The following is a 16,039-nucleotide window of genomic DNA, read 5'->3' on the forward strand; positions in this document are numbered from 1 at the left end:
GGAGGCCCCGAGGGACCAGCGCCCCCTCGCGGCGCGGCCGGGCGGCGGCGGCTCCGCGTGCGCCCGCTCCCCCGGCCCGCGGGGCGCGCCCGCCCCCGCCCCCCGGCCCCTGCGGAAAGTTGTCCCTGGCCCCGGAGCTACCCGGCTCCCGCCTCCCGCTTCCTGCCCCGCCGCCGCCGATTGGCCCGCCGTGCGCCCAGGAATGCGAGCCATCCCTTTATAGCCGGGCGCGGCGGCCGGCGCCCGCAGAGTCCCGGCAGCGCCGCTACAGCTGCCCGCCGCTGTTCGCCCTCCCGCGCCGGGACAGTCGGGGCCGCCCGCGGATATTGGTCGCCGGTACCCAGAGGCCGGCGCTGACCGCCCGGATCGCTCTTGCCGCAGGTAAGTGCTGAAGCGGCTCCCGCCGCGCTCGCTGTCCCGTCCGAGGGCGGCCGGGGACACCTGCACCGTGCCCGCTGCCCAGCCTCCCTGCCTGCGGAGCCTCGCTGGCGCCGGCCGTGGGTGCGACGGCAGCGCGGTGACCTTCCTCGTGTGTGTGTCCCCAGGCTGGTTCAGAGACAGACCTTTGCCATGGGGCCAGTGACTGCTTTCTGCCTCCTTCTCCTCGTGCTCGGCGGCTCAGAGACCAAGCGCACCGCAGGTAAGGCCAGCTCTGTGCTGGTACGGGGGGCAAAAATAAAAAACTTCGGTGCCTGTGTAAGCAGATGAAGTTGTGCTCGGTGGTAAAGGGCTCTAAAGCTCTCAATGAATCAAAACGTTTTAACTTGAGCATCAGCTAGTTGGGAACAGGAAACTTCTCTCTGGTGTGGAATTTGTGTAGCCTTCAGAAATAGGAACACAGAGTCTACAGAGCTCGAGCATGTAGCTTGTCTACCTCTGCGTTGAGCAGAGGAAAGGAGGAACATGATGTAGGAACGGCCTGAAGAAGGAATGAGGTAGTAGGCTGCCGTCTTGGTGACATAGAGAAGCTGCTACTATGCTGCTGTCACTCAGCTAGAGTATGCAAACTCAGTTTGACATGTTCTAGCATAGGAATATTGCAGACTGGGCTTTGCTGTCTATTTCTGTGCTGCTAGAGTGTAATAAGGTACCAGAATGGCTGCTACCTTTGTGTGTCAGTCAGCGGGTACCTGGCACTCCTGTGCCGACTGGCTCCTGTACAAGAATGCACATGTACTGCTGCACAGCAGCTCCTGGTGGGACTGCTGCACCCTCAGAGCTACTGTCTGTGCTCTGATGCGAGGCGCTGTGCCTTGCACATTGTCTGATGCACCAGGAGCCAAAACGTTAATACTGGGAGATTTGCACCTACTCAGCCTCTTGTCCTTTTCTCATGATGCTTGTCCTGATCTCTCCCTGCAGAGTCCAGGAGTGATGATAACAGCGTCTTTGACCTCTTTGAACTCATCGGCTTCATGCGGAAGGGAGCTGGGCGCCGGGCCCCCGGGGTGTACCTGGTGAAGGGACCAGAATCCTCCAGCCCTGCTTACCGCATTGAAGATGCCAGCCGCATCCCTGCTGTCCCTGACTCGAAGTTCCAAGACTTGTTAGATGCCATCCATGCTGAGAAGGGCTTCATTCTCCTGGCCACTCTCCGGCAAGCCAAGAAGAGCAGAGGCACACTGCTCTCCGTGGAACAGAAAGATGGCTCTGGTCATGTCTTCAGTCTAGTATCAAATGGCAAGGCAGGCTCCCTGGACCTGAGCCTTTCTGTTGATGGCAAGCAGCAGTTAGTGTCAGTAGAGGATGTCTTGCTAGCTACAGGACATTGGAAGAATATCACCCTGTTTGTGCAGGAGGACCGAGCTCAGCTCTATGTGGGGTGTGAGAAAATGGAGAATGCTGAACTGGACATCCCCATCCAGAATATCTTCACTAGGGACCTTGCCAGCAGTGCCAGGCTCCGTATTGCCAAAGGGGGAGTCAATGACAACTTCCAGGTAAGACTTTCACTTATGTTTTTGCCTAGAATTTTCAGTCATCTGTTTTGAAGGTGCTTTACCTATTCAATGAGCCTAAACAGCAACAAAGACCTCTAAATCCGCTAAACTTTACTTATGGAGTTTGAAGAGTAAAGCATTAGATTTGCAGGGAAGGACCTTTCTGCAGCAATAAGAAAGCGCTGAAGCTTCCAGACAGGTAGTTGCAGCTTCATTGCTTAGCTTCTTCTATGAGATTCAGAAATCCATGGGTTTTTTCCTTCCTGCCTGGAGAGTCGCCAAGGCCTTATGCTCAAGGATAAGACCGTTAGGAAGCAAGGCTGGTTTTCATTAAGGAGAATAGAGCAATATGTTTCACTTTTCCATCTGTCTGTCATGAAATTGCTCTGTAAGATCTTGCATGACCTTCAGTCTCTCCCAGTGCAAGTGGTACTTCTTTCCCTTGGAGTTGCTGCAAGTAGCTGTAATTCTTCCTCTGTCCACAGGGTCTGCTGCAGAATGTGCGGTTTGTGTTTGGAACGACTCTGGAAACTATCCTGCGGAACAAAGGCTGCTCCAGCTGTAAGTTTACAATCTTCTGAGTCCAATGACCTATTAAAAATAAGATTTCTCGTTACGTTAGAAAGACAAGTTGAAACAGAACTCAGAAGTATGCTGACATGCAAATCCACATTGCATAAGAAATAAGATTATATTTCTGCAGGCACCCTAATGAATCTGGTGGCAGCTGTTTAGCAGGTGTTAGCCTGGAATGATAAATGCATGTGGTATAAAATGCATTTACTTCATGTCTGGTTTTTCCTCTTAGCCACTAGTGCAATCATTACTTTGGACAACCCCATCAATGGTTCCAGCCCAGCTATCCGCACTAATTACATTGGCCATAAAACAAAGGACATCCAAGCAGTCTGTGGATTTTCCTGTGATGAACTAACAAATATGTTTGTGGAAATGCAAGGGCTACGGTCCATGGTTACAACACTTCAAGACAGAGTTCGAAAAGTGGTAAGTGATGGTCAGCTTCATGGTACCTTTCATTAACTAGCACTTAGTGAATTAATTATAACCTGACTTTTGAGAGCCTGTGTAAACAGCAAAATATTTACTTTGACTTTTGTGAAAGCATGTCTGTATTAAATCCTAAATATCTTCTTTTTGTTTCTCACCCCCAAGACTGAAGAAAATGAAATCATTGCCAAAGTAGTCCAGATCACTCCTGGAGCATGCATTCATAATGGTGTCTTGCACAAAAATAAAGAGGAGTGGACTATTGACAGCTGCACTGAATGTACTTGCCAGGTAAGATTCCTCACGTTCAAAAATCACCTGAATATAAACTCATAAGCTGGAATTAACAGATATTTCTAAACTGCATTGTTTGTTAGAAAGAGTGAATCATACACAGAACTGAGCATACTAGAGAAGCCTTGGAATTACTCAGTTTATTTAATTCTACTAGATCCCTGCTATAAAGGCAGTTTCCATACCTTGTTTCACCAGCAGTATTCTAGAAAATACATGAAACTCTGAAATTATATGTATCACTCTGATACAGCCATTAACGATTTTAGTTCATTAATTTGGGGAATGTCTGTATTCTTTACATAGTAAACTAAATTTTTACATCAGTAAACTAAAAGTCAGTATCAACACAACAAATGTATAGTACTATCAACTTTTCTAGATCTACTTTCTATCCTCACTGAACCTCCTGCTGACTTAGTAGAAAAAGACATTCTAGTACTCAGTAAAGGCACTTAAACTTGTGGTGTTTTTCTTTATCTAGAAGATGCTTCTAGGTGTGTCCTAATAGCTTTTGTAGATTATATGGAACAGCAATCCCTTTTGGATTTCAGTGTAGCTGTTTAAGTCCCCGGATCACCCAGCAAGATACTTAAGCTTTGTGTTTCACTTCCACCTAATGTTGTAAATATACACAAAACCGACTGTTTCAGGATTTCTTTAAATTGTTCCATTTAAGTATACCTTAATTGTTCCATTTAAGTATACCTTAATTGTTCCATTTAAGTATACCTAAGCAAAAGCATTTTGGAGTACCAGTCTACCAAAGAGTGGGTTAATAAGCATGCCACTCTTTAGAAACTAAAGGTCAAGTATTTGTATATGTGCAATACAAGGCAACTCAAATTCTGTGTCTGCTTCTTTAGCTCGTTATGTCTTTTGTCTTGTAGTCAGCAAATGGTACTGTGACTTTTGCATTTGCCTTGTTCCTACCAACCTGTTTACTCAATGTTCGCTGTAATTGCCTTAATCTAGTAATTTTCTTGGGGAGATTAAAATAGTAATCATGAGAGCATTCTTCTGACCAAGCTGCTACCTTTAAGAGGCAAAACTACAGACTCTTATTGAAATTGGGGGTGGGTGTTCTTACCCTGCCTGTTTGGCTTACAGATCAAAAACCTCTAATTATAAGTTATGGATTACACAGCACTTGAGCAGAGTCCACTAAACTCATTTTATCTTTACCATATAATCAGCTTAAATCCATATTAACTGAAAAGAATGTTGGCTTCTCATTCTTTTTTCATTTCTTTGAAATCTGACCTTGTACTTTTGGTATCACATAATAGTAATTTACTTGAGCCAGCATCTGCTAGCTACTACTGATAAACTTCTGCAGCACCAAAATATTTCTGCTTTTGACTAAAAAATAATGGGTGAGAATGGAAACGAGATGAAGTTTGACCTAAAATACCTGGGACTACTCCTTGGGTTGTATTTTAGCTCTAAATAAAAAGGTCTTTGCTTTAGTTATGCTAATGAATCTGAAAGTTCTGCAGAAAAGGTCTCTATTATTTACCCAAACTCCAGACATTGTTTGTATTCCACTTGGTAACTGTAATTCTCACAACTCTTTATAGAACTCTGCCACTATATGCCGGAAAGTGTCCTGTCCTCTCATGCCTTGTTCCAATGCCACCGTGCCTGATGGGGAGTGCTGCCCTCGGTGCTGGCGTAAGTCCTTACTGCTTTCACAGTCCTGTAGCAGTTGTTCACATCTAACTAGACCCATGCTGCTGTGCAGGATACTAGAACTAGACATCCAAGTGCAACCTTGTACTTCTGAAGTAGGCTAATCTGATGTGTCTTTGAGGCTCGTCACTTACGTGATACATGTTCAAATATTTTCTACATATGCAGCATACTGAAATGTTTGAGTTCATGGCCTTTATCTTACGCAAAGAAGGAAGATGCATGTGGCTTCTGAGGACAGTTGTGTCCTTTTTTGCGGAGAGAGGGGTGGGAGAAAAGATATGGAAAAGCATCTACCTGGATTCTTACTCAGAGCTGTGTCCCTCTGCAGCTAGCGACTACGCAGACGATGGATGGTCTCCTTGGTCTGAATGGACCTCGTGTTCTGTGACCTGTGGTAATGGGATTCAGCAGAGAGGCCGTTCCTGTGACAGTCTCAATAACCGCTGTGAAGGCTCCTCTGTACAGACTCGGACTTGCCACCTTCAGGAGTGTGATAAGAGATGTAAGTACTAATCTACACATGCTGGTTGTAAAACAGAGGCTGCTTTTATTGGCTGAATGTTAAAAGCAAGGATTACCATGTAGCTCTGCCACTGGCATGGATCCTTGGCTTCTAGCTTTAAGGACTTGTATTAACAAGGTGGAGGGGAGCAGATAGTTAATGCAGTAAACAGGCATGTTTGGGCACTGCTCCCAGGACGAAATGTGATGCCAGTTTAGGTATGAAATTTCCCTAGTTGCAAAACTTGATCCGTGACAGTCAGGAGGCTATCCATTACACATGGAGTCTTTGGTCCTGGTTCTGGCTATGTCCTGGTGCTGTACAGCTGAAGTCTTAAGAAATTATGACTAACAGAAATCTCTCTTGTAGTTAAACAGGATGGTGGCTGGAGTCACTGGTCACCGTGGTCATCATGTTCTGTCACTTGTGGCACGGGCATCATTACTAGAATTCGTCTTTGCAACTCTCCAGTACCACAGCTGAATGGCAAACCCTGTGAGGGCGAAGCAAGAGAAAACAAAGCCTGCCAGAAAGACCCTTGCCCAAGTAAGTGTGTCCTAATGGTAACTAGTAATTGGTAGCTTAAATAGTGAATATTCTGAGTAGTTGCTAAGTAAGCTTGTTCTAGTTTTCTTCTCTCTTTAAACTTAGAGATGGGCTATGTAAAACCTCACAGGTTAGTTTCAGATGAAACTATTTTTATGCCTCCTTCATGGAGTCCATTAATTCTGTCATTTATGTCAGAGCAATGTCTGAACTGCTCTCCCTGCAAAAGTAAAGTCCAGTAAAAAAGTTAGGTAGAAACTAGTTGTAGCACTGAATTTAAAGCTATACATGTTTTCTATCTTCTTCTCCCTTTAGTTAATGGCAACTGGGGACCATGGTCTCCATGGGATGCTTGCACAGTGACATGTGGAGGAGGACTTCAGAAGCGAAGCCGTCTCTGCAATAATCCCGAGCCTCAGTACGGTGGGAAGACTTGTGTAGGTGAAGCTAGAGGGACACAGGTCTGCAACAAACAGGACTGTCCAATTGGTGAGTATCCATTTGCCCATAAACATCTGAAGGTTGTTGATAATCTTGAAAATACCAATGTAAAGTCTGCAAACCTCAAGTGCTAGAATTTTAGACCAGGATATCAGCCAAATACAGTACTGTAGCAGCATGGTAAATCGTCCTTTATCATAGCATTTCCTTGCTTGTTTCACAGATGGGTGTCTGTCTAATCCCTGCTTTGCGGGGGCTACGTGCACCAGTGCCCCTGATGGTTCCTGGAAGTGTGGTGCCTGTCCTGCTGGCTACCATGGTGATGGTATTCACTGCCAAGATATTGATGAGGTAAGAAGATTATAGTTTTCTTCTTGAAAGGGAAAGAAAGAAAATGGAAAAGGAGGACAGAATCACTGTTTTATAATCCTAACTGTTGTTCTCCTTTATCTCAAACTCATATTTCAGTGCAAAGAGGTTCCTGATGCCTGCTTTGTCTTCAATGGAGTGCACAGGTGTGAGAATACTGAGCCTGGGTACAACTGTCTGCCCTGCCCACCACGTTATACTGGAACACAGCCATTTGGCCGCAGTGTTGAGGATGCCATGAGTAACAAACAGGTATTGTCAACTGGAGAATTGTTCTGGGTTACGAAATCTCACAAGGTTTCTATAAAACAGAAAACACCTATGTGTTCTCGGCAAAAAAAGACTTGGAGCATTTAATAAAACACTGTCTTCTGTGATTCAGAATAGAAGAAGCATTAGCCAATTTCTTTTGAAGATCAAAATGAGTTTTAAATACCATTGTTCTCCTCAGCCATGGAGGGTTCAGGGGTTACACATAATTTTAGAAGAAACTCAGGAGTTAATCAATATTCACTAATTATACAAAAGTTTGCCTCATATCTTAGTGCTTGGTTCTATTTGACAATACATAAGGTTTGAACAAGAAAAATACTTAGTGTTAAGACTGGTACTGGAGTTGAGGACCAGAAGAAAGCCATATATGAGGCTTTTTTTTCCCTGATTGATTAGGATGTATTTGAATCTTTGTTTTATCCCTCACTTTTCCCCCAATGTTTTCAGTGGGTTTAATTTCTGTGTGGTCTTCTAGGTCTGTAAGCCACGTAATCCATGCACAGATGGAACACATGACTGCAACAAGAATGCCAAATGCAATTACCTTGGCCACTTTAGTGACCCCATGTATCGCTGTGAATGTAAACCAGGCTATGCTGGCAATGGCATAATCTGTGGAGAAGACACTGACTTGGATGGATGGCCAAATGAGAACCTGGTTTGTGTTGCCAACGCTACTTACCACTGTAAAAAAGTAAGTTTATCCTCTTTTACCATCTGCCATTCTAACAGCCTAAGCTATTAAACTATGCTCTCTGCAAATTACCTTCTAGGGATAGAGGAGGTGTAGGGATACCGTTGTCAAGGCATTGCTGGGAGGCTCTTGCTGTTGCTGTATTGCTTTATATATTCTTGTGATATGGGAAAAAATGAAACCTGATTGTTGGAAATGTTCTAGGAAGATGCTAGTTTAGGCCATACCTATATAACCTTTATTCTGATAGCAGTCTCCAAGGGAAGAGCAGCGGGGTAAGATTCTCAAAAGCAACCCAATTTTTATTTTAAAAATTATTTAACTGTGGCTTTCTAAGACTTATCACTGTAATGACCAGCTTAAATTGAGAGAATTACAGTAAGGTTATTCCTACCTGATTGAGGTGTTACAATTTTGCCTAATTATTAGATTTTACCTGCTCAAATACATATTGTAATAATACCAGGAGTGAACATATCTGTATACTTCTTTCTTTGTAGGACAACTGCCCTAATCTGCCTAACTCAGGGCAGGAAGACTATGATAAGGATGGGATTGGTGATGCCTGTGACAGTGATGATGATGATGATGGCATTCCTGATGACCGGGTAAGGAAACAGAAAAGAACAGCCTTTGAGAATGTGGCTTTCCCACTCCCTTTCCCAAAGCTGGGGTCTAGCTTCTAACCTTAATCTTAAGAGAGGACCATAGGAAATTGCTGGCACTGACAGCTATCCTAGAAACCTTAGATATGCATAACTGTGTGGACAAACTTTCTGCAGCTGTTTGAGCTTGGGAAGTGAATTTTTGTTTTTCAATCAGCCATTCATACACTCATGCCAGCAGCAGGGTGTTTTGAGAAAGTAGCATCTGAGTTTTAACTGTTTCCCCACCTTTCATTTCTTCTTTCATATAGCAGTACAAGCATAAGCAGAATCTGGGTAAAGCTTTAATTTGATTCATTTTAAAACTTGACTTTTCTCATTTTTGCAGGACAACTGTCCATTCATCTACAACCCACAGCAGTATGACTACGACAGGGATGATGTCGGTGACCGCTGTGACAACTGTCCCTACAATCACAATCCTGATCAAACTGACACTGACAACAATGGAGAAGGAGATGCATGTGCAATAGATATTGATGGAGATGGTAGGTGGCCTCTAATCATTCCTTTAGATGGTTTTCTAATCAGCCATGAATCAAATGAACCCAGTGTAATCCTGATTTCTTACCAAAATTTCATCCCTGAACACACAAAAGTTCCCTTATGGTGGTTTCAGGACATGAAGGCTACTGAAGGAACAGGGCTAATGGAAGGGCTAATGGAAATTCACTTTGGAATATATAGATTTTGGCACAGCTCAATTCTCTCTCCACTCTCACAAGGCAGTAGTAGCAGGAGTGTGTGACAGAGCTAGTGATGAGTCATGTTTCAAAGCTTTTAAATGCTGCTCAAAATGCTCTAGAAAAGGTATCTAGGTGTGTGTGGTGGCTTTATACAGCCCTTTGCAGCATTTAGATGTCTGACTTTCATTCATGAACTTTTACAGGGGTGCTTAATGAAAGGGACAACTGCCAGTATGTCTACAATGTAGACCAGAGGGATACAGACTTGGATGGTGTTGGAGATCAGTGTGATAACTGTCCACTGGAACACAACCCTGACCAGGTAAGGGATTTGAATTATATAAGTAGAGGACTTGTGTGCTACAAAATACAGCAAGTTGTGTGTTGTAGAAAGTATTTGAACAGGCTACACCTGAAATTTGACTTGTCACAAATCATTCTTACTACTTTCCCATTTGGTGCCTTTATCAAATAAACATGCCCTCAGAGTTTGAACAGCTGGTAGGTATTTTCTGAAAAGTAGCTGTAGTGAAGATCTGTGAGACTACTGCATGTGCTTGTGGCCTAAACATTTCTTAGATTTGTCAGTTGTGGTGATCCTCACAGCGAGAATATGAAATACTTTGGGAACATTGTGTAACATGTGGGTAGTGGAACTACTCTCTTCATAGCCTGTAATGCTGTGTTCACTTAGACACAAAGCTGTTCTTTAAATTTTGTCCCTAAACTTGAAACCAACTGCATTTCAGAAGATAACTTTTCTAGCAGTAAGTAGAAGGCAGCACAAGTTGCTTTTCCCTAAGAAAAAGGCATATTCTGATCCTTGTAAAATTCACCTTCATAAAACTCCAGGGGGTTCCAGACCCCCAGACAACTTACTGATTCAAAAATTGAAGGCAGAAGTAGATAAAGCCTGTGACATCCTGTCAGTTAAAATACTAAGTTTAATAGCTTCAGGGACATAACTGGAATGTTTGAAGGGTTAGAAAAGGTGTTGCAAATCAGTGGAATGTAGTGTAGTGTGGCCTAGTAGCCTAAAAGCAGTGTTACTTGAAGGATTTAAACAGATAATATAAAATGTCTTAGTCATTGTCACTTGCTTTACTACTTCCCTGCTTGAGGGAGGGAATTGCCTGAAGATCCTTTGAGGCAGCTGCTTTCAGGAGGATCCTTTCTCTTGTGATTTTGAAATTTTAATATAAGACTCTAATGGCTTTCCAAACACTATCGTAATCAAGTTCTAGAAGTGGAGATATTAGATTTCAAGGGCCAGAATTAGTAGCTAATCCAACAGTGTATGGTATGCCTTCTGCCTGCACCACCTGTGTTCACAAGACTGCTAGGCTAAATGTGAGGCAACCTCAGGGATGACGGGATTGTTTTTCTTAGTTCAGGAGCTGATTATGCAAATGACTGGCTAAAATATGTGATCAGCAAGCACACTAGTTAGTTAATGCAGTCTGTCACCACTATGGGAGCAATCATCTTGAGTGATGAATCAGGGGGCATGAAGAGCATTTATGATAGAGAAAATTAAGCATTGGTAGACTGTTTTAATGTTACAGTCTCTACTGACCAAGTAGAGAGTAGTCCAACCCTGAACTGGCCTTTGAAACCACATTGCTCCCAGGGAAGGTAGGAGATAAAGCATCCTGCATCCAGTATGGTAGACTAGTGACACATGAGGCATGTGGCATAGGCACAAGACAGCTGATGATCACACTGATTCCTGATCTGCTGTGAATTCAAATTAAAACCAGAACAAGACTAAAGTAGCATAAGTAGCACAGGCAGTTTTAAGTGTGTATTAATTTAATCCACTCACTTAGCTCTTGATAAAGCAAGCAGAAATCACAATTAATTCTACATATTAAGACTCCTATTTCAGAGACTCCTATCTCAACCTTCTTTAAATGGCCTTTTGAAATGGTTTTTTTTTTCTCCTCTGATAGGAAGACACTGATTCTGATCGCATAGGTGATCAGTGTGACAACAACCAGGACATAGATGAAGATGGTCATCAAAATAATCTTGATAACTGCCCCTATGTGCCCAATGCCAATCAAGCTGACCATGACAAGGATGGAAAAGGTGATGCCTGTGACCATGATGATGACAATGATGGTATCCCTGATGACAAAGACAACTGCAGATTGGTTGCCAACCCAGATCAAGCTGATTCTGATGGTAAGAGAGCCAGTATCATAATGACATTTTATGAGTTTCTTCCAGTAGTTTCATGCTATTTTTTTCACACTGTTTAATGTTGGACAAAACTAAGTAACAAAACACCAGAAAGTCTGTACCAGAAAAAGCCAAAATGTTGTTATAGTGCTTCTTAGGAGTAAAGATCAATGTGAAAATGACCACATATCCAATTTACTCCTAAGCCACTATCAGGCTGGAGTGAAAGGGCATTTATACAGTAGCTGCTGTGGCTTCTGTTATGTGTCTGCCAAGTACCTGGGCAGTCAGAGATCTGTAATTCAGACTTCAGCTCCCAAGCTGTATGACTCAGAAGCAAACAGTGGTGTTAATAAAATAGTAAAATTACTTTTATCCTACAGGTGATGGACGTGGAGATGCTTGCAAAGATGACTTTGACCAAGACAATGTGCCAGACATTGATGATATCTGCCCTGAAAATGTGGAAATTAGTGAGACTGATTTCCGAAAATTTCAGATGATTCCCCTGGATCCCAAAGGAACATCCCAGAATGATCCAAACTGGGTTGTTCGTCACCAGGGTAAAGAACTGGTTCAGACAGTCAACTGTGACCCTGGCCTTGCAGTCGGTAAGGGAAAAATTTAACAGGCACTGTTGCTTGGGGTGGTTTGATTTTTTTATTTTGTTTGTTTGTCAGTGGGGGTGAGGGGTGGTTTTGTTGTTTTTGTTAGTTGGGGTAGGGGAGAGGAAGAGGACCTAAGTAACTGTTAAGGGGTTGTTTAAGAATTGTAAAAAGGTAGCACCTAAAACTTTATTCTTTAATGTCCCCATAGGTTTTGATGAATTCAATGCTGTGGACTTCAGTGGTACCTTCTTTATCAATACAGAAAGGGATGATGATTATGCTGGCTTTGTATTTGGTTACCAATCTAGCAGTCGTTTCTATGTTGTCATGTGGAAGCAGATCACCCAGTCTTACTGGGACTCCACACCAACCAAAGCTCAAGGCTATTCAGGTCTCTCCATCAAAGTTGTGAATTCCACCACTGGTCCAGGAGAACACCTTCGTAATGCTCTGTGGCACACAGGAAACACTCCTGGCCAGGTAAGAGTGGCACTTACTACATGCTGAAGTACTCTTGATGTGATAACATGAGTATTCCAGTGTAACAACATACTCTTCTGCATAAGGCAGGCTGTTGTTCCAGAAAATTAGACACTTAGAGGGGGCCTGCATAGGCTGATCATATAGGCTTCTTGGCAAATACCAATAACTTCATAATTTTTCCTAATCAAGTAAAATATTATATACAATTAACAGGATTGCTTGCTGCAGACAGACTTCCCAGCAGCAATGAATCAATTGTTTGTGGAATTGTGTTGTAGCTTCCCATTTACGTATTTTGAAAGTAAATATAAACGCAGTTGATTTCTATTATTTCTGTCTTTAGGCTATTAGAGAGCCTAATGACTTATTTGCAGCCTTTAATAAGAAGGTGCCTTCATGTCAAAATAACTGCTGTGTTATCTCTGCCCTTTGGTTGATAAAAAACATTCTTTCACAGGTGAGAACTTTGTGGCATGATCCTCGTCACATAGGCTGGAAAGACTTCACTGCATACAGATGGAGACTGAGCCATAGACCAAAGACCGGCTACATCAGGTGAGCATCGTCCTTTTATCTGAAGTAAATATCACAGGAAAAGTGGATGTCTGTGAAAATAAACCTCACAGGACCTTGTCAAAGATGGCTGAGCTGTTGTTGTCTCTTTGTAGGGTTGTAATGTATGAAGGGAAGAAAATCATGGCAGACTCAGGACCAATCTACGATAAAACCTATGCTGGTGGTCGGCTAGGATTATTTGTCTTCTCTCAAGAAATGGTGTTCTTCTCAGACCTTAAATATGAATGCAGAGGTAAGGATGGCATTGCATTTAAGAGATCCTATATAAATTAATTGGTTGAAGAACATAAGAGCCAAGAGGTAAAGATCAACTGTGATCTTTCATGGTTCAGGTTCAAATGAGTTTTGCAGGCAGGAACGGGACACCTTGATAAACTCTTCACAGTTAAAAATTTAAATATATAAAAGCTAAGTATATATCTATTGCATTATTTCAAAGTATCAGAAATCCATGTTGAGTTCCAGAAATTAAATACACCTTGACTCTTCTTTGAAGTGCTGATTAGAATGAATGAGCACATCTGACAAAATCTAAGGTAGAAATGCAATATATTGACTTTAGCAAGTAAAAAGCTGATTTGCTTAAAAGTAAGCAAAGTATTGGAGTCTTGAAGTTTAGTGGAGGTAAGTGCATACAGCTAATTCCAGCTGTCTTAGTCTTCTTAAATTGTCCCTTCATTATCTAATGGTTACATTAATTAGATTATGAAGTCTAACTCAAGGAAGTACCTAATTGAAAGGACTTTCAATTTTCTCTACAAATGTCTTTGGGCATTAATGACTTGGACATAATCATGCATAACACAGAGAAATATTTAAATATATATTTTCCTTTTTTCACAGATTCATAATCACAAGATTGTTGGATTCAGAGACTATTTAAAAATGCTGGTAATTGCACCTTTTGAAACGTTTAGCCTTACAAATCCTGGGACCATTATATTATTCCTTCCTTTCTTCTTTCTGCGTAAATGTGGACTTGAAACACATGACCTGCCTCAAGAGAATGCTTTTGAGAGAATGAAAGTGAGAACATACTTGGTATCTGACCTCTGCTGAAGTGGAAGGAAACAAACGTGTCTTGCAAATGAGAATTGTCATCACTGAACAAGCACACTTCTTTCAGTAGGAAAGACATATGTTTGCTGTTTATCACAGTGCAGTGTCACTGCCTCTCTAACTGGAGGTCCCATGGAGTAGCATTTTGTAAAAGAACATCTTTGGATGTGCTGTGGACTACTTAAACTGAAGACCTTTCATTGTGTGGGGAAGAGGGAGTTTGGGTGGGAGGGGGAACTCTAGGTCTTTCTTTATGGGGTAGAGAATTTTTTTTTTAAGGAAGGCTGTGCTACTTTGGTTTACATCCATTTAACTTGGAGAAATTGTTTTCTATGTCATACCTTTCAGATAAAAACATAGCCTTACTCTGTGGTGAGCTAGATCAGCCGCTGTACTACACAGGACAAAACAGATATCCTAAAACTGATTTCTGTCATGGCAGGAGGGAATGAGGATAAAAACTGGTACACTGGATCACACCAGCTTTGGGAGAACTGGGATTTATTATTAGATTCTGTTTTTGCCTGATTTAGATGCTGGCCTTGCTTACCTTCAAATGTGTTCTTTCAGATATGGTGCCAGAAAGCACCACCATCTCAGCTAGCACTGTGCTGTCCTTCAGGAAACCAGCACATGCTTCACTTTTTATGGTTAAAGAGGCACAAAAATAATGTAATGAAAACATTCCTTTTCTACATGCCATAGATGTTTTAAACCCCTCGCTTCTTTAGAGGGGAGGAAAAGGGGCCTGTAGATAAAATTGTAAAATATTTATTTTTGCCTATTCTTGATGTTATAATGACTGAGGGATTATTGATTAAAACAACAAGAAATGCGTCAAGACTATCCACCTAATCATTGTTACAAGTCTTCATGACTGTAAGATTGTAAATACAGATTATTTATTGTCTCTGTTCTATACTGAAACTAGAGAGGGTTTAGTTGAGAAAAAAAAAGTCTTGTCTGGAGCAGATAGTGGTGATGTATTTGTTACAAAGAGCAATTTTCCCATAAAGGCTTTGAGGCACAAGGAAAAGTGAGGGTGTGGGCAATGGGATGTTTGTTTTTCTCAGTCTGAGCTCAATGTTGGCTTTTCCTTTCTTTATGCAAGGCAGTTGGTAGCCTGGCAGGCAACTCTTCTGCAGTGCTAAAATTCAAGTCCTTTTAGACAGTAGCAGTTTCTGTCCCCTCCGTAGCACTAGAGGTGAGGGAATGCCATTCACCCCCTTAGTGTTCTCTAGTGCTGGGAAATGTCTGTGATGCTGCACCTCTGCTCAGTGGGCCTGAGGCAGAGCCAGGAGAGCTGCCCTGCAGAGATGGCAGCGGCAGGCACAAGGACAGCCCTGTCACGGGCTCTCTGGGCCACTGCACGCTCAGTTTGGAGCTAATGACATGCAGCTACAAAAGAAGGAATTCATCACAGACTAGCCAATTTCAGGAGCTCCTTGCAAAAGAGGGAGAGGCCTTGATGTACATTAAAAGACTGTTTTCCCCAACAGAAGGGGCAGCATCCTTATACCTATAATATTTCCTTGTCTTTTCAAAAAACAAAAAGAAATGAACATGGTGAAAGTTTTATGTACAAATATTACCTCATTGTTGTGTGACTGAGAAAAACCTTTGGAGCAAGCAGAGTTCAAATGTCTAACAAACTTTAAAGCTACTGTAGTACTAAAAAGTTAATGCTGTATATAGTAAAAATTTCTTTGCAGAAAATGTATTCCCAGAAAGGAAATGGCATTGGAAAAAAAAGTCAAATACAATTTCTAATGTTGTATTATATTTTTTCCTGTCATCTTGTATACCATTGCTTGTATTTTTATAAATTATTTTTTTCATTGCCATTGTAATAGTTAATCACATAATTGTGTAGATAGGCTATTTAAATAATTTATCATGAAATGCTACCTGTAGAGTTAGTATTTCTATTTTTATAAGAAGTTTGCACACTGAAGATTTTTTTGCTTCCCTCCTCCCAATGTTTTTGCTAGCATAATTTTCTAAGAACATGCTTTT

General features: G+C 42.1%; 1 protein-coding gene across 2 annotated transcripts; it reads left to right on the forward strand.

Annotated features, from left to right (window-relative positions):
- The first annotated feature begins 260 nt into the window (after positions 1-260).
- On the forward strand, positions 261-14,228 carry THBS1 (thrombospondin 1). 2 transcript variants are annotated; one of them, XM_084207342.1, is made up of 22 exons: positions 261-381; positions 546-640; positions 1,363-1,940; positions 2,426-2,501; positions 2,749-2,945; positions 3,114-3,239; positions 4,823-4,916; positions 5,266-5,439; positions 5,809-5,985; positions 6,301-6,474; positions 6,650-6,777; positions 6,895-7,047; positions 7,544-7,762; positions 8,263-8,370; positions 8,756-8,915; positions 9,317-9,435; positions 11,066-11,300; positions 11,681-11,908; positions 12,114-12,385; positions 12,846-12,943; positions 13,057-13,196; positions 13,808-14,228. In XM_084207342.1, exons 2-22 carry the CDS (start codon positions 571-573, stop codon positions 13,813-13,815), a joined length of 3,534 nt encoding a protein of 1,177 aa, XP_084063468.1. In that variant the 5' UTR covers positions 261-381; positions 546-570; the 3' UTR covers positions 13,816-14,228. The 2 variants fall into 2 exon arrangements, with proteins under 2 accessions (XP_084063468.1, XP_084063467.1); XM_084207341.1 differs by lacking the exon at positions 13,808-14,228 and having other exon boundaries at positions 13,057-13,786.
- Positions 14,229-16,039: the final 1,811 nt, after the last annotated feature.

This window comes from Fringilla coelebs, assembly GCF_963513975.1.
Source record: "Fringilla coelebs genome assembly, chromosome: 6".
Lineage (NCBI taxonomy): Eukaryota > Metazoa > Chordata > Aves > Passeriformes > Fringillidae > Fringilla > Fringilla coelebs.